We start from the raw sequence: 22,545 nt of genomic DNA, 5'->3' as shown, positions 1-22,545 counted from the left end.
TAAATATATGTAGGAAGCAAAATAGGGATTCAAAATTTTACAGGTAGATAGGTAAAAGATGCTGTATGAACACTTATTTCACTAAGGGACAAAGTAGTTATTCAGGAAATATCTACCTAAGAGCTATATTATTCCACATAACTCATACAGAATCTGATAATTCGTTGCCAGGAAAAGTGAATGTTTAAAATGCATGATAGCAATTTACAGCAGTTTCTCTATTTACCATGTGTATTCAAACAGTTATCACTAAAAGATGTGATGAGACATTTAAGACCAACTGTTACTGCAGCCATTTGAAACTAATGTATTTAATAACCATCACACAACAAAGCAAAATTTACATCACCTGTACACCATATGATAAAATTTTAGTTTTGACAAACAAAAAAAACTGTACAACTGATTTATAATAGAAAAAACAAATATGAGTTACCCAACTGTTAGAATAGCTTTTCGTTGTTTTTTTTTTCTTAATTTACGTTTCGGTTTTAATGCATTTGTTGTATCTAAGAATGTCTCCTCTTCTTCTGGCATGCTGCATTTACTTACAAGGAACTGCAGCCCAGCAATATTGAAGCCTGCTGCATCCTGAAAAATTGCAAATATTTCACATTAATTATATAAATGGTTGCAATTATCATAAAAAGGAGTACCAGGAATTCTTTTTTTTTTTTAATTTAATTAATCATTAATTACATTTCCCAGTGAGAAACATGGCAGAGGCTTCAACCAAAAAATGTTTATGGTTCAAATGTTTTTTACATAATATAGTGAACGTCATATGTAACAGAAAATTTGTATATAAAATTTTAATGTAGAATGCTGTATGTGGGAAAATAGTAGAGCAACATTTGCCCAATGTGACTGAATAAATATACAATATTGCAAAAGTATCCAGACAGCTGGGATTTGAGAAAAACGAACCACACCCATCATCCACATGTTAGGAGTATATATAAACACAACTGTGTTCATGCTGAAGTAAGCAGATTAACGACTTAGAGCAGATAAATTGAGGTATTGAGTTCAGTAACTTCCAACAGGGAGTCACCACAGGATGCTATATTATCAATCAATCTGTGTCAGCAACAAAACTGTGATATTCAATCCTAGTTCAACAGTTGCTAACATAATCACCAAATACTACAGCTGGTAATATCAAGGGCAGTTGTGTTGCTTTCTCCAAACCCTTCTATGGAATATGTCTAAACAGGAATAACACAAGCCAAGGAGTATCACCAGTGGATAAGCTGATGGAATCCATATCGACAATGGCTGATCAGGTGGAAGTTTCAAAATGGTATAAGTCAGTAGCTGATGGATTTCTTCATTATTTTGTAAAAATTCGAGAAAAGTTCATTATGAAGACAATTGAGAGGGTGGGATTTGTCAGCCTTTCTAAGACTTTACTGGACATAATAAATGTGCAGTGAAGTTTTTCTTTCATGCAGAAGGAAAAATATTGCAGTAAGAGTGTAAACAAATGGTACAAAACAGAACTTAACTCTGGTGCACATATGTTAAGAAGAAGTGGAGATACCTTCAGGACCCTGGATCTTTTTGGTATCAAGAGTGTCTAGAATTGCTCTCATGGCTTTCTGTTGAAAATATAACAGGCATATGAATGGAATGTATTCAGAATATTGCAGGAGACAATGTATGAATATTGAATACGACTATAATTATGTAATTACATCATCATAGTAATTTTATGTTTAATTAGAGACCTGTTAGTTTAACTTCTGTTCCTAGGAAAATAATGGAGTCAATGGTTAAAGAAGCATTGCAGGATCATCTAGACAAGATTGCAGTAATAATTCAGATTAAGGGGAAGTCTTGTCTGACCAATTTGATTGGATACTGTGACATGGTCACAAAAGAACTGGATGCAAAAAATAATTTGTCATACTTGGATTTCAGGAAAGCTTTTGATACTATTGCACATGGAAGATTACTGTACAAATTGGGGAAAGTTGCTAAAATGGATAAAAGGATGGTTGAATGGGAGAAGACAGAGAGTAGTAAAATCAATGGACACTGCTCTTCATGGACTAATGTTATTAGTGGAGTTCCACAGGGTTCGGTGTTGGACCCAGTATTGTTTTCTGTATTTATCAATGATATTGATGAAGGTATATAGCAGGCTTAATGTCCAAGTTTGCAGATGATATGAAGGGTGGTAAGATTGTTAACGACAGTAAGGATGGTATGCTACTGCAACAGGATCTAGAAAAGTTGACCATATGGGTTGAGAAGTCGCAACTGAAGTTTAACATTGACAAATGCAAAGTACTGCATATGGGTAGCAGTAACCCCAGAGAAATGTACCAACTGTGTGGTGTTACACTTAGGGTGGCAGAAAATGATAAAGACCTGGGAGTAATTGTGCACAGTTATGAAGTTTTCTGAGCAGTGCAGACAGGCTGCCAGAGCAGGAATTTTATTAGTAGGGAAAAGGAGGTGATTATCCCTTTGTATAAGCAATGGTCAGGCCACATCTTGAGCACTAAACCACAAAAGCACAATAAACTACATTTGTAGTTTATTGTGCATATGTTCATTAACTTGTTCTTAACATTGTTTTTTATTATTGTATTGTCAATAATGTTCATTTTATGTTATATAAGTGGAAAATGCTCAATTTTTGTGCATTTTTTCTTATATTTTACTATTACATTTTACTATTTGTTTGTTTGTTTTTCATAATCCATTTTGTGTGGGACTTTGGTCCTGCTAAACACAGTATTCTTAAGGAACATATCCCCCTTTGTTGGTGAGGGATTACTGAATATGCATTTTTTTGCATCTCTTGTGACTAGGTGTACTGATGAGGCGCTAACAAGTATTGAAATGGCTGTCTGCAGGAGTGGCACCACAATACTAATAACTGAACATTATACTTCTCATTTTGGAGAACTGTTACTCATTAGTAGTACAATATGGGACATTTCATGGTGGTAGCATTACAATTTGAGAGATTAATGTTTTTCATTAAACTTAACATCTTTTTTCTGCCTGTGCCCATAAAATATGGATGCAAGTCCTACTACAGCTAAACTGAATTATCTACAGATCAGCTTACAGTATTTTATTAGTTCATTTTGAAAATTACAGTAGACTCTCGATTTAATGAATTAATTGGGGGAAGGAGGTGTCGACTATTGCCGAAAGTTCGTTAAATTGGGTTAACATATATTAATAATGAGCTTACAATGTACAGGGTGTATTAAAATGTTATTATAATGTATAAGTATGAATAGAATATTATTATAATGTACATTGAGTCATTTATACATGCCACTAAAACATCTGTTAAAAATATAAAATAAATTTATGACAGGAACCAAACTTTATTTTAATTAAACACGTCAAAAACTATACAATGTAACTAAGGGAGTGTTCCCCACACTTTTTTTTTTTTTCTTAAAGCTCACACAAAGTTGTTTTCAATGTGAACATTAGTTTTTTCATTTAAATCCATTTTAGAGGGAAAAAATACTTTAAAATTCTTAACCTCCATTGAATAAAAAAACATACAAAAAATGTTAAAAAAAGATACATAGTATTCACTATTAATATTAACTTAATTGAAAGAATCGCAATTTTCAGTGTCAAAAACAACTGTCATATGGAGGGAGAGGTGTTAATTCCTTGCTGGTAGAGGGTTCTGGTGAAACAAGTCTAGTTGATGAAGTGATCTTGAAGAAATCATCAAGGTTCAGTTGCCTTACACCTTGGTGTTGCTTCCTTATTACTGTAGATCGAAATTCTCTAAAATGTTCATAATAAGGAAGCACATCAGGGTCTGATGATGATTCAAAATAACGCATGATGTCATCCATATGTTGTCTTATAACAGACAATTTAGGATGAGGTGCAACTGATTCTTCGTCTTTGTCATCATCATCGTCCTCTTGTTCTCCATGAAGAACATTTTCTGCAATCTCTCCCTCAGAAAAAATATGATAGCCCGAATCACCTTCATCATTTTCGAGCTACTGTTCTACATCATTTTCAGTTGCATTTTTGTTGCCACCCTCAGAAGAGTGTCCAGAAAATTAGACGCCTCAACTCCCTCAAAGTCCATTTCAGGTTCTACGTCGTACAACTTCTTCCAAGCATTGGCCAAGGTAGCAATCTTCACATCTTTTCACACAGCTGCTAAGTTGAAGATAGCAGATCTGATGTTGTATGCATGTAAATTTTGCAGTGTCTTGGTGCCTCTTGTATCTTCTTCTGCATCTTCTGTTTCTTCCAAAACAACCATCACCTCTTCCAAAAACTTCTTCTTATACAACCTGTTACATGCAACGATTACACCCTGATCCATTGGCTGTATCAGTGAAGTAGTGTTAGGAGGCAGAAAAACACATTTAATTCTCCCATCCCTGCTAACTAACCTCTCAGCATGAGGGTGAGCAGGTGCATTATCGAACAGTAAAACAGCCTTTATTTCATTAGAAGGAATTTTCAGCACATCTGTCTGATAGTCTTGCACATCAGACAGATGTACTGTCTGATGTGTGATGCTATCAGATATAAATAGGTTCTAAATTTTTCCTTTAGGACAGAAATTTTTTGTCCGTTAAATCCAAAGTCCGTTAAATCAAGGGCCTATTGTATTATATAAAAAGTGCCACCAATAAAAAATAATTTACATAGAATGGATATCTTTCATTTCTAAAACTTATATGGTAAAAAGAAATCTAAATAAATTCACTTCAAAAATTTCAGAATCTGAAACCAGAAGTCTTCTAAACCAGAAATATGAAAATTTAAATTATAAAAATACATACAACTCCATGAAAAGTTAACTTTTTCAGACAAGCAAAGTAAAACAAAAATCAACCTCCAAACAAATCTGTTTCAGAACAGTGCCCAAATGAATTCTGAAAAGCAACAAGCTGTGACATAGTAGTTGTTATTAGAATTAGAAGAATCAGTATCGTGCACTATTGTATTATTTCTGTACAAGTGTATGTTCACCAGATGATTGCACATTGTATGTGTGAATAAAACCTGGAAATTATTCATGGAGGAGACCATACTCCCTCCAACTGAGATTGCTATGGCCAGTATATGCTAGTTACAAGCCATGTTCTGCAAAGTATTATATCCTGTTTGGAGAGCAATGCCATGCACATAAGATATTAGTATTAGTAGTGACAAAATGATGCAAGGAAGCAAGCTTATACCATATCAGTGTCATAAAAAAATTGCCTACTTCATTCGTTCACCCCTTCTAATAATTTATCCAATCCTTTAAATTTATTCAATTACTTCTGCAATACCAGGTGGAAGTTTATTCCAACAATCAATTACTCTCTGATTAAAGGCAAATTTCTGCACAGCTGTTCTACAACCATCACTTGCCCATTTAAATTTATGACTTCTTGTGTGTGAATCCTAAGAAAGAGTAAGAATGCCATCAGCATTCAGTTTACATGATCCTTAAACAATCAAGCCTTTTTGCAGATATCTAATTTCCAGGCAGTGAAATTTACAGAATCCAATTCCTACTCGGTAAGAGTTTTTTTGCCCCTGATTAATCTCGTTGCTCTTCTCTGCACCCATTCAGATGGATCTAGGCCCACCTAAAATGAAGTTTCCAAACTTATATGCATTATTCAAGATGTAACCTATCTGTTACTTTATAAAATAAGATAAATGCTTTTCTGTCCTGGATGGCAAACTTTCAGTATATTACTGACAACCTCCATCAGCAGTTCTAGAAGCATGTCTGCACTTTTGAGAGAACTTCATGTTGGACTGTACACCTTCTTTTTCATACTCAAACATACTATCTTGCATTTATCAATGTTAAACTTCAACTGCCATTTTTCAGCCCATTTGCTTAGTGAAATAGCATAATTCTGATTACTGCTGTTAACCCTAGTAATCTGGAATCTCCTCTTTTCTACCTTCTCTGGCTTAAAATCTCTACCCCCATTCTATCAAATTCACTTGCTGCCTCTATTGTTCTTCCAACTCCATTAATCCCTTGCAACTCAATTTTCTCCAGTTCATCTTTTATAAAACAATGAGGTAATTTTACTTGGTGAATTTAATATTCACAACTCCAGCTAGCCTCAGTTTTATACTCAAATGGACCTAGCTGGGTATTATGTTGAGGCTTTTCCCAAGTAGAAAGTATAAAAGACTAATTAATTACCTCAGGCAGGTTGTTCATTTACCTACCAAAATGCCAGACAATTCAAACCACACATCCTTAACCTTTTTCTCATGAACAAACATTCAAAGTACACAGTTCAGGTGAGTGATTCTGTAAGCACCTCAGATCATAAACTAATGAAGGTCTCTTCTCCCATGGAGCCTTTTCGTCATGGCCATTCTCAGCCATGTGTTGTTTGGCATTATAAGAATGTGAAATGGAATGATCTATGACATTTCTGTTCTTCTTTTCCTTTGTTGGATTACTGTTTTAAATTTTCTGATGTCAACTGTCACCCAGATTGTGTCAGTACAATTATTCTTGTAGGGATGAACTCCTTTATTTCACACACCACCTTAAAATCTCATCCTTTATCTAAACCTTGGTTTTCCAAATAAATGTGCTAAGGCTGTTCACCAAGAGAAGAATGTTGCATATCGTACTTGGCTTGTTTCCAAATCTCCAGGTTCATTTTCTGTCTGCACCAAAGCTCACAACAATTGTAAAGCAGTCATTAATCAGTCCACACTAGATTTTGAACAGGCTAGTAGAAAACTTGTTTCTTGTCCATATGGTAGTCATGCATTCTGGTCTCTTTCAAAGCTATTGGCCACAACTTTTGCCCATCTATACTCCCAACTTTGTTAAAACCTGATAGTTCTATATGCTACTTCATCTAAAGATAAAGCCAACTTGCTAGCATCCTACTTTCCTTCTAACTCTTGTACTGATGATTTTGGTAAACCACCTCTTACCATTCCCAGTACACTCCACTCAATTCTTCCTGTGGTTTTCCATCAAAAGGAAATCAGAATAATTTCAATTTTGATACTAACAAGGCTCCAGGTCCTGATGGCATTTCTCAACTTGTTCTCAACCTCTGCTGCTCCTGAGTGTGCATTTATTCTGTTTCGCCTTTTTACACTTTATTCCACTGGTGTTTGTTTTTTTTTTTTTTCCTGCTTGGAAATTTTCTCATATCCAGCCAGTTCAATTATTGTCCCATTGCAATTACCTCTACACTTTCTAAAGTAATGGAGAAATACATTAACTCCTCCTAACTCCCAAACTACCTCAAAACCTTCCATCTGATCAATGATCACCACAACTTTTGACAAATTCAATGCAAAAGTTTAATGAAACTCAAGCAGTTGATCTTGACACTTCTAAGGCTTTTCACTGTGTTTGAAATAAAATTCTAAAGAAGTTTTTTTTCTTTCTCCCACTCATTTCCTCTTGTATATTAATGACCTTCTACTGAGAGGAAATTCTATCCACAGTTTTGTAAATAAAACTGAATATCAATAATATGATAGCAAGTTGCATTCCATCTTCCAGTTTGAAAAAACTTGCCCTTCACAAACAACTTCATCTTCTCAAATATCAACCAATTCCTTAAATGGCGATCTCCAGATAATTCTAATAACATTCTATTGGTCATCTAATAAAGCAAAGATTACTTGATTAATTAAAACCTTCTAAAACTCAGTCTTATATCTAAAAAAAAGGAGTCTACCATTCCTATGCTTATTTCAATGATACTCACATCTCTAGCAAAATCGCATCTCTATCACATCACGAATTTTGCTTCCTCTGCATCTAAAAATCTGAGTTTTTTCTTTTTCTCACTCTGTTACTTTTTTTCACACTGTTCAATTTTCAAATCCACTCTACCAATGAATACTGTTCCTATATTTGGGGCTAGGCACCCAAAACCTCTCTTAGACTTCTATACTCTATTCAAAAGAAGGGTAGTCAGTTAATTAATGACCTGTCTCTTACAACATCCCTCCAATCTCATAGTCTCTTACAACGTCTCCCTGTCTCATAGAAACATTGTCTTATTCTGCATGCCTTTTCTACAGATACTTCCCTAGGCACATTTCTGAATTGGCATCTATAATTCTCCCTCTCTCTTACAAACCAGTCTGAACACATGATGCAAACAGTCAGCATCCATTTACTGTCTGACTTCTGGATGTGACATGTTCCAAATGGTTTGAAAGTGAGAGGGGGAAATTATAAATACCAATGCAGAACAACAGTTCAGTAACCTGAGGATTACAGTAAAGATCTTTAGACAGATCAGGGTTGTTTGAAGGATATAAGACAAATAGTACCCTTTACATTAGACTGGCATGACATGGAGAACCTCAGAATTGGTGCTGGGACTCTTCCTGTTTCAAAGGCTTGCTGGGTGTGGAGAAAGCAATGAATGACCAGAAACACAATATAATGTTGGCTAAAAAATGGCCACTAACATTTAATGTTACTAAACATATATAAATTTACTTATTTTTGTATATATGTATTTATAAAAAAAACAATTATTTTAATAGATTTAATTATAAATTTAAACATCAATTTAATTATAAATGTTACTAAATATACAAAATATAGATAAATATTAGTACACTGGACCAAACCTACTGGTAACTCTCTAGGAGGCATCCTGATCAGTTAGTGTATAATCCTACTACCTCAACTCTGCCAGATAGTGACAAGGGAGTCTGAGTAGTGTGTGTGTGTGTATGTGGAGGGTATTATCGAGGCCACATTATGTCACGGATCTGGGTATATTCTTATCATGTGTACGCCATATCCAAAAATTTCATTACTTCATACAGAATGTCCCCCACACTTTTTCTTACTATTGAATACACCATGAATTGTCAAACTAATAGAGCAAGCTTATCTGTGAAAGGATCTAAACCTCCCAAACACTTCTTAGTTCATTTCACAAATATACGTGGTCTCAGTTCTAATCTCAATGATGTTCATTTCCACTTACAGTCTGCCAAACCCAATGTACTTTTTCTCACAGAATTTAAGTTATCGGTTGATTAAACCACTGCCACAGCAGACTTGTTGTATTCAAGTCTGCTGTGGCCGAACATTTTTGGGAGAAGCAGCATCAAATCTCCCAGGAGGACGCTATTATTTTGGATCGTGTACATGGATACTGGGAGCGTAAATGGCTCGAGGGTTTACGGATTAGTTCATCCAGTAGGAATACAATGAATAGAGATAGAGGTATACGTATTAATCCTATCTTTGAAACAATTATATTAAGGTCGGATGAACGATTTTCTTTGCCACGTTCCCGAGACATTTCCGCTTCCAGTTCTGACCATGTGCCGATTGAACCACGTGGAGAAATACCACGTGTGGAGGTACCGTGAGCCTGCTACTTAAGGAGATGTTGCAGGAAGTCATATCACTGTTGAAGAAGGGAGCTGACGCTCCCGAAAGCTTCAGATTTTTAGCGCTTTTAATGTTTTATATTTTAGCAAATTTTATTGTAAATGATCTTTTATTACAGTTTTTAGCATTCCGTAATAGTTTATTGTAAATATTTTTGTGTAAAGATTGTAGTCATATTAAATTTTAAATTTTATTCAATAGTCGGTGTATGAATTTATATATTCTTAGACAACTGTTTTTTGTAATTGGTTATCCAGTTTTCTCTTTGACCGCTCACTGAGGGTGATGGTAGATGGCTCTCTGTCTTCTAACTTCTGAACTAATGCTGGTGTCCCCCAAGGTTCAGTTCTATCCCCCACTCTTTTCCTCTTGTATATTAATGACCTTCTTCCACTGACTGAAAATCCTATCCATAGTTCTGCAGATGATAGCACATTGCATTCTACTTTCCAGTTTGAGAAACCTTGCCCTGCTCAATCAGCTTCAACTTGTCAAATATTCACTACCAATTCCTTAAATGCCGATCTCCAGGTAATTCTCCAGTGGGGCAAAGACAACTTAGTTGATTTCAATCCTAAAACTCAGTCCTGCTTTATATTTCACAAAAAGGATTCTTCAGTTCCCATGCATTTCTTTGGTGACACTCCGATCTCTAGGCAAGATGATATATATCTTTTGGGGATTACTCTGACTTCTAATCTCTGTTGGCACAAGCACATTACAAATATTGCTTCCTCTGCTTCTAAAAAAACTTGGTTTTCTCTTTCGCTCTCAGCGTTACTTTTCTTCTAAACAGCTGTTCACTCTGTACAAATCGCAAATTCGCCCTACCATGGAATATTGTTCCCACATCTGGCACGGTGCCCACAAAACTTCTCTCAGACTTCTAGATTCCATTCTGAAGAGGGCAATTAGATAAATTAATGACTCATATCTAACAGACTCTCTCCACTCTCTGTCTCATATACGTTCCTTTTCTGCTGCATGCCTTTTAAACAGATACTTCCACGGGCACTGTTCTTCTGAATTGGCTTCTATAATTCCTGCTCTCTCTTTCAAAACAGTCCAAACAAGTCCTGCCACCAGCCAACATCCATTTACTTTCCAACTTCAAACCTATCTCGTTTATTCATTCAACTGCCGTTTTCTGGAACAATCTTCCTTCATATGTATTTCCTGAAAATTAGTATACAAAAGTTCAAGTCTAATGTCAATAAATATCTTCTTTCATCTTCTCAACCTCCACCCCAAGCACGGTATAAGTACTATAGGTTCTAATACCTCGTGTTTGGGGTTCTCATAAAAAAAAAACAAAAAAACTTTAATTTATGTTTTGTTTGTTATTTGGTTTTTAGGAGCATTAGCAACTAAGGCCATATTGCTCCGAGATATGCGGTGGTCATTCCCTGACCTTTCTGCATCCTCCGTATTTGGTGGTGACGGGCTCGAACCCCGGTCTAATCAAGAAGAGTGTGCTACGCACTGCTGCTCCTTCCCACCTGGCTACGGAGGCGCCTTTGAATTTATGTATAAATTATTTCAATGTTATCTGAAATTACAGGGAAGTGCTTCAGTTTTAAGCCCAAATAAAGGGAAGTTAACAGTTGTGGTCATCTCCTTCTCCTCGATTTTTTTCCCATGCTGCCAGCTGCTATAAACTGGGAACATGAATAACAGATAGCAGCATGTAGTGGGTAATTTCAATACTATTCAGACATAAATATACATAATGTTTGAAGCAACCCTCAGACCATATACACAGATTTACAGGCCAAAGAACTTTGAAATAGTCACAGAGTTAAGATAAACTATAAAAATGTCTTTGGCAAAAAATTTAGCTCAGAAATTTGAATTAATTAATAAGCAGTGTTATATTTATAACAATAAAATGTATTATATCATGATATTTATGTCAGACATCAAAAATAAAAACTAATCAAAAACACAGAGGAATATATTTCTTTCTAAGTATCCATGCATCTAAATATTTTGATCATGCAAAACTCCTTTTTTCCTGAAATGCCTAAGTTGCTTACCCTGAGCTCTGTAATGCTAGCTACCATATGTGATTTCATCCTCTCAATAATAGGCAAAAGACTTTGGGTATTTGTTATCTGGCCACAATGAACCCTTATGAACAAAATTAATAAAATGAATCAATTAACATATAAAGAATAATAACATATATAATTGTAAACTCAGTCTATATGAATAATAATTTCTTGTACAATCAAATAATTGTAAAAAGTATCACAGAAAAATCCTTTTCAGGGTATAATTCTTTTACAAAAATTAATTTTTGATAAATATAGATATTACTTATGTGTCTTTATTCACCCCAACTGGGTGGGTTTCACCATAACACCATTCCAGCTGATAAACTGTGTGGGACAAAGAAGTTTGTTCTGCAGCAAGCAGTAAGGCTGCAGTATTTTTTAAACAGGGTAAATCTTACTAGCCACTAAAAACACAAGAGAGAATAAAAAATTCCAGCTACTCTTCCTAACACAGCTTAAGTCTTTTATAACATAAATGCAATCTTAAGGGCGCCTCCGTAGCCAGGTGGGCAGGAGCAGCAGTGCGTAGTACCCGCTTCATGATTAGACCGGGGTTCGAGCCCGTCACCACCAAATACGGAGAATGCGGAAAGGTCAGGGAATGACCACCACATATCCCAAAGCAATATGGCCTTAGTTGCTAATGCTTCTAAAAACCAAAACAACAACAGCAGCAGCAATCTTAAGATCAAAGTAACTGTCTAAATACACAGTGATAAATCAGATTATTTGAACATTTCAGCTGACCAGCATTGCATAATAAAGGCTTATATAAACTATTTACAGCAATCTTGCTACTTCTCAAAAATGTCAACCCTGTATGATGTTTTAAATAATCATTTTTAAAAAAGAAATATTCCTTGCACAGATAGAGAACTTTAATTAGTGTGCCCTGGTCATTCATTAGCTATTCTCTGACACATTCACACTACAATTCCATTCCTCCTCATTAACAAACTATTGGTCTAAGAAATGCAATGCTTACATATGTAGTCAGTACATGAATTATGTGGGTGAATGCTATACAGAATGAGGGAGAATGGGGCAGCTAACAAATGACTTTAAACAGCCTACAGAATTTCTCTATAGTCAGGTTTCCAAATGGTTTTATAAGCTTTATTTTATTTTTTTACAGATAGTTAAAATTGTAAAATGGCAACACTGCTTGGAAAATATATAAATTTAAATTTAATGTTTTTGGATATTCGTTCTTTGTAGCACAAAATGAATAAATAACCAAAGTGCTCCTTGCTTTGGTTATTTGTTCCTTTAACAGCGCTTCCTCTTGATGAATGCTGAAGTGGTTTCTGGCAAAGGATCACTATTCACTGTGGGGGTCCAATTTTTTTTGTCCATATTTGGTACTTTTTTAAAGCAAAAATAAGGATTTTTTTTTTTTTTTCCAAAATTTTTTCCACAAACATTTTAGAGCCCTGTATGTGCAACACAATATATAAATGGAAGTATATTTCATGTTTCAGCACCACTTGATAAGGACTTGGCAGAACATATCCTGGGATGGTGTTGGGATCAATTCCATCCCAACACAATCTCCCTCCCATTACAAATCTATATTAGTTTCAGATACTCAAGCATTATTCAAGAAGGAAAAGTTGAAGTTGAACTGACACCAAATTTTAAGTGTGTTCTGTTAGTCCCTGAAAAATTTAAGACCAACTATGATTTCATAGCCCCCCCCCACACATATACAAAGAATTCTCTATATATAAATTAATGTTTTGGGCATTAATTGTGGTTGACACTGAATTATCAGCGTAAATTTTGGTCCCAAGGGAGGTTTAAGGCCCAAACCTGACTACATAGCTACTCACCAATAAAGACATTCAGAAAAACATCTCTGATCCATTTCAAAATTTCAGGACTTATTTAGAATATTTTTAAGTACCTCTGTACCAAATGCCATGATTATAGGTTAACCATATCCCCATGCCTTATCTCCCCAACCCTTAAAAAAAACTGCTATACATCTTACTTCACAACTACTCATAATGTTAGCATCATACGGTGAAGTTTCAGTAAACACTTCTTCAGTACAACAAAGGAATTTTTAAGTCCTGAAATGTCATCTGAGAATGGAATATATATGAAATGTAACACACATACATATCTAAATGTTTTTTTTTTTTAATCTGCTATTAGCCTCAACCAAAAGTTCGTCCAATACACATGCTTAAACTTCTACTTGTTTCTTTCCATCTTTTTCGCTTAATTTCAAGAAGTAAAATTTCATCTGTTATTTTGCCACCCTATTTGCATTTTATACTTCAGCTGCTTTCATTTTCTCCAATTCCACTGCTTTTTCCTAAGCTTGCTTTTCCTTTTTCAAGGCAATTGTTATATTCTTTGTGTCTGAGCAAAACTAAACAATTTCCTAGTAACAGAGAGATATTATAGCTTTATCATATGAGAGCATCAACTATTAGTTTTGCATTTAAATTTATAACTTTCATTGCAACTTTATCATCACAGCTTCAATGAATAACCACCATTATGTGTGCACTAAGGAAGAATGTAAGATTTCAAAATATTGGCAACTGTTGATATTTTTAACTTCAAAGTGAGAAATTTTACTTAGCAAAAAAAAAAAAAAAACAATGCTCAATGCTTTTATGTTATACTTCACTTTCACTCTCCAGTTGAAGAAGTTTCCACTTCTTCATCAGTGATATGCCTTCAACATCCATAAAGAGCAATGGCAAATTAAAAGCTATCACCTCTACGGGTACACTGTTCAATGAGCTGAAAACAAGTTTTTAAACAGATTTTCAAACAAAAATATTTTTGCAAATGATCCCATCCTATTATTTTCTGGTCAATCTTTAGTATATGGCATACACTTCAATTAGTTATACTGTGCTGTGAAGCAGTGATTGGCAAGTGTAGAATGAATCACCACCACAACTGCTAGAATGAATAACCACCATTTTATGCGTGCACTAAGGAAAAATGCAAGCTTCCAAAATATTCGCAACTGTTGATATTTTTAACTTCAAAGTGAAGAATTTTACTTAGCAAAAAAAAAAAAAAAAAAAAAAGCTCATCAATGCTTTCAGGTTATACTTCACTTTCACTCTCCAGATGAAGAAGTTTCCACTTTTCCATCAGTAAAATGCCTTCAACATCCATAAAAAGCAATGGCAAATTATGAGCTATCACCTCTATAGGTACACAGTTCAACGAGCTGAAAACAAGTTTTTAAACAGATTTCAAACAAAAATATTTTGGCAAATGATCCCATCCTATTATTTTATGGTCAATCTTTAGTACACTTCAATTAGTCATGCTGTGCCGTGAAGTGGTGATTGGTAAGTGTAGCTCCTCCTACACATTGATAGTGATTGACTACAAGCCAGTGACATCAGGGTAGTGTGTTTATTCACTTTTTTTGCTGCATGTTCAGGTTAATTTTTAGTATACAGTACCCCTTTTTAGGTTAGTGTGTTTATTCCATTTTTTGCTTGAATCCTACATTACCACATGAATTGTGGCATAACAAAACCTGACATTTTTTTGACTAGCTGAAAATGAAAGCCTAGTTAAAAAAAAATAAAAGGCCAGGTTATTTTATGCCACTATTCAGGAGGGATTCAACTGAAAAACAGAATAAACAACACTAACCTAAAGGTTAGGTTAGAGTGTTCATTCCATTTTTTTTTTACTAGACTCATTTTCAGCCAGTCAAAAAAGGCCAAGTTATGTTATGCCACTATTCAGGAGGGATTCAAGCAAAAAAATGGAATGAACACACTAACCTATATGGATAATGTAAACTAACCCCTTTAGGTCAGTGTTTATTCAGTTTTTCACTTGAATCTCTCCCAAATAGTGGCACAATAACATAACCTGACCCCCTTTGTCACTATAACTTCATTTTGTTTGTAATTACTGTAGTATTGGATCATGGTGACTAGTCAAAAAAAAGGGCCAAGTTATGTTATGCCACTATTTGGGAGGGTTTCAAGTGAAAAATGGAATAAACACATTAACCTAAAGGGGTACCGTATACTAAAGATTAACTCAAACACTCAGTGAAAAAGCGAATAAACACAATAACCTGATATCGCCAGCCTATAGCCAATCACTATCAATGGTAGGTCCTAGATGGTCCTTGAGGATGTCACAGACATTCTCTCAGATATGCCAGACAAACTGTACTGGCTACCTGGGAGTCTAAAACGCTGATGGAACTGATATTCGGATAACATTCAAGTCAAGTAGACCCAATTTCGGTGAAGTCCGGATGGTCTGTGACAGCCAAATCCTCTGCTTGCACCTTCACGATGTGGGACTGTTAGTAATCCTGGGAATAAACCTCCATGTACAAGCACACTTTGGGTGACCACCCAGGTATGAACCAACGTAAGTAGGGGTTGAGGTGTGGCGCCCACACCACGTGGAAGAATGCCGCCCCTCTGTGTTACCAGGCAATACTAGGTGGCAGATGACTCTCATCAATCAGTGCAATACCACCACTTTGCTTATTGGAGGCTTGAAGTGGTGGAACCCCACGTTTAGTCTCCAGAGCTAAGTTCCAGTCAACTCTTCCATTATGCAGTATGACTAATGACTTTTGAGTTTATGATGAACACCATGGTGAGATCCAATCTTCCTTACAATTCGAGGGTACAGCTCTAAAACAGTGTTTGCAGACCAACCGCTAGTCAGTACACCAGACCGAACCTATTGGTAACTCTTTAGGAGGCTTCTGGACCAGCTAGTGTATAATCTTGCTACCTCTACTCTGCCATATAGTGACTGGAGGGAGTCCAAGTAGTGTGTATGCGGGGAGCATTGTCGAGGCCACGTTATGTCAAGGATCTAGTTATATTCTTACCATGAGTACGCCCTATCCAAAAATTTCATTACTTCATACAGCATTTCTCACCCGCTTTTTCTTACTATTGAATACACCACGAATTGTCAAACTAATAGATTAAGCTCATCTATGAAAAGATCTAAACCTCCCAAACACTTCCTAGTTCATTTCACAAATATATGTGGTCTCAATTCTAATGTCAACAAAGTCCATTTCCACTTTCAGTCTGCCAAACCCCATGTACTTTTTTTGATATAATCTCAGTTATCGGTTGATTCAAATACTGCTCATCTCAGTTACCCAAATTATTCACTGTATGATTTCTTTCACCTCACAGGTGGTACTTGTGCATATGTTCATTCCGATATTCCCTGTTCGAGAATTGGTAATTTGGAATCTCCTCTCTTAGATCTTCTCTGGCTTAAAATCTCTCTACCTCATTGTGTCAAATTCATCTGTTGTCTCTACAGTTCTACAAAATCCACTAATCACTTGGAGCTCTTTGACTTCTCTCTTTGCAACTTGACTTTTCTCCAGTCTAACTTTCATAACAGTGAGGTAATTTTTCTTGGTGATTTTAATGTTCACAACTCCAGCTTCCATTTTCTGGACACACCGACACAGCTGGTCAAAATGCTGAGGCTATTGCAATTTCTAACGACCTTGCACAGATTGTACATTTACCTACAAGAATACCAGAAAATCCTAACCATACAGCCAACACAGCTGATCTTTTTCTCACAAACAATCCTCCTAAGTACACGGTCCAAGTTAGTGGTCGTTTAGATACCTCAAATCACAACTTGGTGATTGTCTCTTCTCCAATGGAGCCTTTATCTCATGGCTATTCCCAACCTCGTATTGTTTGGCATTACAAGAATGCAAAATGGGATGACCTGCGAGATTTCTTTTCTTCTTTTCCTTGGTCGGACTACTGATTCAAAACTTCTGATGTCAACATGTGCTCTGATCGCATCAGTGAAATTATTCTTGTAGGAATGGAATCCTTTATTCTACACTCCACTTTAAAATCTCGTCCTTTTTCTAAACCTTGGTTTTCCAATAAATGTGCTAAGGCTGTTCAAGAGAAGAACATTGCACATTGTAATTGGCTTGTTTCCAATTCTTCAGTTTCATTTTCTGCTACACCCAAGCTCACAACAATTGTAAAGCAGTCATTAATCAGTCCAAACAAAATTTTGAACAGGCTAAGAGTAGAAAACTTGCTTCTTGCTCTAATGGTAGCCGAGCAGTCTGGTTTCTTGCCAAAGCTATTGGCCGCAACTTTTGCCCATCTCTGCTCTCACCTCTGTCAAAACCAGATGGTTCTGTTGTCACTTCAGCCAAGGATAAAGCTGACCTGCTAGCATCCCATTTTTCTTCCAACTCATGTATTAATGATCTTAGGAAAACACTTCCCAACATTCCCAACATGCTCCATTCAATGCCTCCTGTGATATTCCATCAAAAGGATGTCAGAAGGCTTTTGACGAATCTTGATGCTAAAAAAGCTCCAGATCCTGATGGTATTTCTCCACTTGTTCTCAAAACTTGTGCTCCTAAACTTCCTCCTATTCTTTCACCTTTTTTCACTTTCTTATTCCAAAGGTGTTTTTCCTTCTGCTTGGAAATTTGTTCATATCCAGCCAGTTCCTAAAAAGGGTGACAAGTCCCTTCCATCCAATTATCGTCCCTTTGCAATTATTTCTACTCTTTCTAAAGTAATGGAGAAATCAATTAACTGCCCGACTCTTAAACTACCTAGAAACCTTCCGTCCAATCAACGATCACCAGCATGGATTCTCAGTGTCGATCCACTCGTGATATTCTGGCTTAGGTTACCCATTTATGGACAAATTCAATGGAAAAGTTGGGTGAAACACAAGCAGTTGCTCTTGACACCTCAAAGGCTTTCGATCATGATTGACATAAAAGGTCTTCTAAACAAGCTTCCATCTTATGGTTTGCCAACTGTTTTCTGTAATTGGTTATCCAGTTTTCTCTCTGATCACTCACTGAGGGTGATGGTAGATGGCTCACTGTCTTATAACTTCTCCACTAATGCCAGTGTCCCCCAAAGTTCAGTTCTTTCCCCCACTCTTTTCCTCTTGTATATTAATGACCTTCTTCCATTGACTGGAAATCCTATCCATAGTTTTGCCGACGATAGCACATTGCATTCCACTTTCCACTTTGAAAAACCTTGCCCTGCTCAATCAGCTTCAACTTCTCGAATATCCGCTACCAATACCCTAAATGCCGATCTCCAGGTAATTCTCCAGTGGGGCAAAGAAAACTTAGTTGATTTCAATTCTAAAACTCAGTCCTGCCTTATATCTCACAAAAAGGATTCTTCAGTTCCTATGCATTTCTTTGGTGACACTCCGATTTCTAGGCAAAATGGTATATCTCTTTTGGGGATTACCCTCTCTTCTAATCTCTCTTGGCACAAGCACATTACAGATATTGCTTCCTCTGCATCTAAAAAACTTGGTTTTCTCTTCCGCTCTTGGCATTACATTTCTTCCAAACAGCTGTTCACTCTGCACAAATCGCAAATCTGCCCTACCATTGAATATTGTTCCCACATCTGGGGCGGTGCCCCCAAAACCTCTCTCAGGTTTCTAGATTCCATTCAGAAGAGGGCAGTTAGGTTAATTAATGACTCCTCTCTAACAGAGTCTCTCTACTCATCGACGTACTGTTTCTGCTGCATGCCTTCTCTACAGATACTTCCATGGGCACTGTTCTTCTTAATTGGCTTCTATAATTCCTGCTCTCTCTTTCAAAACAGTCCGAACATGTGCCACCACCAGCCAACATCCATTTACTGTCCAACTTCAAATTCACAGAACCAACTTTTCATCTTCCACGTTTATTCATTCAACTGCCATTTTCTGGAACAACCTTCCTTCATATGTATTTTAGGAAAATTACAGTCTACAGAAGTTCTAATCTAATGGCAACAAATATCTTCTTTTGTCTTCTCAGCCTCCAACCCAAGCACAGTACTAAGTACTATAGGTTCTAATATGTCTCATGTTTGGGTTTTCATAAAAAAAAAAAAAAAAAAAAAGATGGAGCTACACTTGCTGATCACTGCATCATCACAACCAATTGAAGTGTATACCATATAATAAAGAGTTACCTATTTTCTTTCCAATAGTAAGAGTCCCTGCTAAAATACAATAATTTTGGACACCAAACAGGAGTTAAATATTTTCTTTTTAAGGTAAAGACATAATTCCAACTGTATTTCATTATTAACTTGAATTTCCTTTATAGAAAAGTTTGCTTTTCTGGAAGGTGCTTTTCTGGATGATCTTTCTGGGACTGCTATAGTAAACATTGCTTTTAAAACATTTAAGGTATGCAAATTTGAAGATACATTTCGATATCTAAATTTCTTCAGCAAGATGAAATGCATCTGAAGATCATCCTGTTGCTGTTTTTGGGCTTATGTGTACCAAAATATTGGTTAACATCAAAAATTCCATAACCAGATATATGGCCAATGCAAAAGTTGTTCTACAGGGCACTTAATCATCACCTGACATATTACAGAAAACAAAAAAAATCAATGATTAATAGCTTTAATAAACTGATTTAGTTTCATTATTTTATTAATTTCAAATACATATAAAATAAAAACAGTAAAAAATACAGAAATAAATGAATATTAGATAACATATCATACTTTTTCAAGAATTATACACTACTCTGCATTTGGAAAAAAATTCACTGACGTTTTCTTAAAAAAGACATTTCTGAATCATTTTCTAATGCTGATTTCAAAAATTACTTTCAATTGTCTCCATCACATTAGGTTTCTTCAAAAATCACAAAAGATGTTTTGATTTTTCAGAAATTTTTATTAATATTGGCAGAATTTGTGCACTGAAATTATAACAAAATGCTATATTACCAGACTTTAATATTTAAATGGCAGCATCAAAAACACCATTAAAAAGGGCAGTTTGGTAAAAAGTCCATTAAACACTCACTTCTCATTTGAAAAAACTGATCTATGATGGGTCAAATTTTATTTCTTTGATTTTCTTGCAGATCCTTCTACTTTACAGTCCCTCTTCAGAGTCCAGCAATAATCAGCCACCATGTTGATACTCCACCTCCTCTGGTCCTCATCTCCACATCTTTAAAGTCCTGGTGAACCCTCTCACCCTGTTATTTACTAACACTATCTAGATTTTCTGGGAAGTAGTTGATATGAGAGTTTAAAAAATGTACCTTGACACTCATATTGCAGCCAAAATTTTTGAAGTTTGCCAACATAATTTCAACTATATTCTTGTAGTCTGGATCCTTGTTTGTTCTTAGAAGTTCTCAAAAAGACCCTAAGAAGTTCTCAAGAACACACCTGAAGCTAATCCATGCCTGTTTTTCTCTTTTATTCATAGCTCCCTCAAAATCTTGGTCCCTCATCAGTTAGCAAATTTGAGGTCCAACAAAAATACCTTGTTTTAGCTTATTGGGCAATCAACTGGAATTTAGTACAAAGGTAGTTCAAGCAGGGATGTTCCTGAGGAATAAACTGTTCCATCAAACCGAGCATTCATAAACTGTTCAGTGTTGCCTTCATAAACTGTTCCCTCAAACCGAGTTGGTTGTGCAAGGGAAGGAGGACAGTTTTGGGATCTACTAGTGGTTTATGAACTATGTTCTTTGATCCCAGCAACAAACTGCCCCTGTTTGGCCCAGTGCCTACTCCTTTCTGAACTGTCCCACTTATTCAAAAAAACAAGGCATTTTGGCATTTTTGTGTAGCCACATTACTGTCCAGGACATGCTTATCATTTTAAAGTCAGCACAGACCAACCAACCATGTTCTTCATACTAAATATATGTCAACACGTTCTTCAAGTTCTCATATGTTTCTTTCAAATGAACAGTGAGTTCATCTGAAATTGACTTATATTTATTTTCAATGCGGAGCAACTACCTCTGAGACTCCTCTTTGATGAGTCGATAAAAAGGTCTTCACTGTATAGGATTGTAACTAATTCATAAAAAGTTCATTAAGTCATTTGTATTTCTGCAAAAAAACTATTGAACTGTCCTGAGAAAAGTAGGGAGACTAGTTCTCATTCTCTGTGTCTGTAAAATGAGAAAAATGTCCCATGTGCTAGAAGATTTTTTGACTTAAGTCTAGGACCAAGGAGTTCTGCAGATTCCTTTGGTAAATTTAAATCTCTTACCAGATCATTGAGTTCATGATGTGAAAACAGTTGAGAGCCTGGAAAGAGTGTAAACTTCAGTTTCATCATCCTCTGCTGCCATTCTCCAATATAAGCGGAGGGCATGGAATTGGGAGGTTATCTCATTCTGGCAGACTGATTATTAGGATACGCAATACTCTTCTTACTCTTTGTATTTCTCTCTCTCTCTCTCTCTTTACATTAACTAATTAACTAAGCAAAAGTAACAGTCACAATTGGTGGGAGCCTACAAACAGTGGTTTGTTAGCTCCCACTGAATCATGGGAATTGCAAATGGCATAGCCTTCTTTTTACAATTTTTCCACAATCTCAATATTTCAACACAGGTTCAGCAAATGTCACGTGGAGCCAGTTTATCTTGGTCACTAAGTTTCACTCCAAAATAAACACAATACACTTTTTTTTAAAAATTCTGTAATATCTTGTCTTTGCTTGAGGACTACGTAACTTCCACAAATATAATAAAATAAGTCTGGATTGTTCAAAACACTTGTGCAAAGACATTTTACTCACTTTTCAGCACAAGTCTGACCAAAGGCGCCTCCATAGCCAGGTGGGAAGGAGCAGCAGTGCGTAGCACACGCTTCTTGATTAGACCGGGGTTCGAGCCCCTCACCACCAAATACGGAGGATGCGGAAAGGTCAGGGAATGACCACCGCATATCCCGGAGCAATATGGCCTTAGTTGCTAATGCTCCTAAAAACCAAAAATAACAAATAACATAACAAGTCTGACCTGATAATCTCAAAAATAAACTAAACTCACACTGATAAACACTGCTGCATGGTCTCAAGGTCAAGAAAAATATGATGAAGGCAGTGTTGCCAATATGTGAAGATTTAGTTTACAAATTTCCAGCATTTACTCCATTCAATAATACAATAATAGAAAAAAAAAATAATAACATATCTTAAATCAATGTACAAAACTGAGTTATAAACAGCTATTAGTTTACAAACATTGAAAACAATGCAGAGTGGGGTTATGATTAGTCATGCACCAGTTTGAACTACCAACATAATGCAGAAGTAATT

At 35.9% G+C, this 22,545-nt stretch overlaps 1 protein-coding gene across 1 annotated transcript in view; it reads right to left on the bottom strand.

Annotated features, from left to right (window-relative positions):
- Window positions 1-432: 432 nt before the first annotated feature.
- The window catches only part of LOC150081562 (WD repeat-containing protein 3), a 279,852-nt gene continuing 257,739 nt past the window's right edge, over window positions 433-22,545 (bottom strand). Inside the window, 2 exon segments of the mRNA XM_090380245.1 lie at window positions 433-591; window positions 11,416-11,509. Coding sequence (XP_090236371.1) covers window positions 433-591; window positions 11,416-11,509 — 253 coding nt within the window.

Source organism: Mastigoproctus giganteus, chromosome 8, assembly GCF_048544385.1.
Source record: "Mastigoproctus giganteus isolate SK-2022 chromosome 8, ASM4854438v1, whole genome shotgun sequence".
Classification (NCBI taxonomy): Eukaryota; Metazoa; Arthropoda; class Arachnida; order Uropygi; family Thelyphonidae; genus Mastigoproctus; species Mastigoproctus giganteus.
This window is presented reverse-complemented; position numbering and strand designations above follow the sequence as displayed.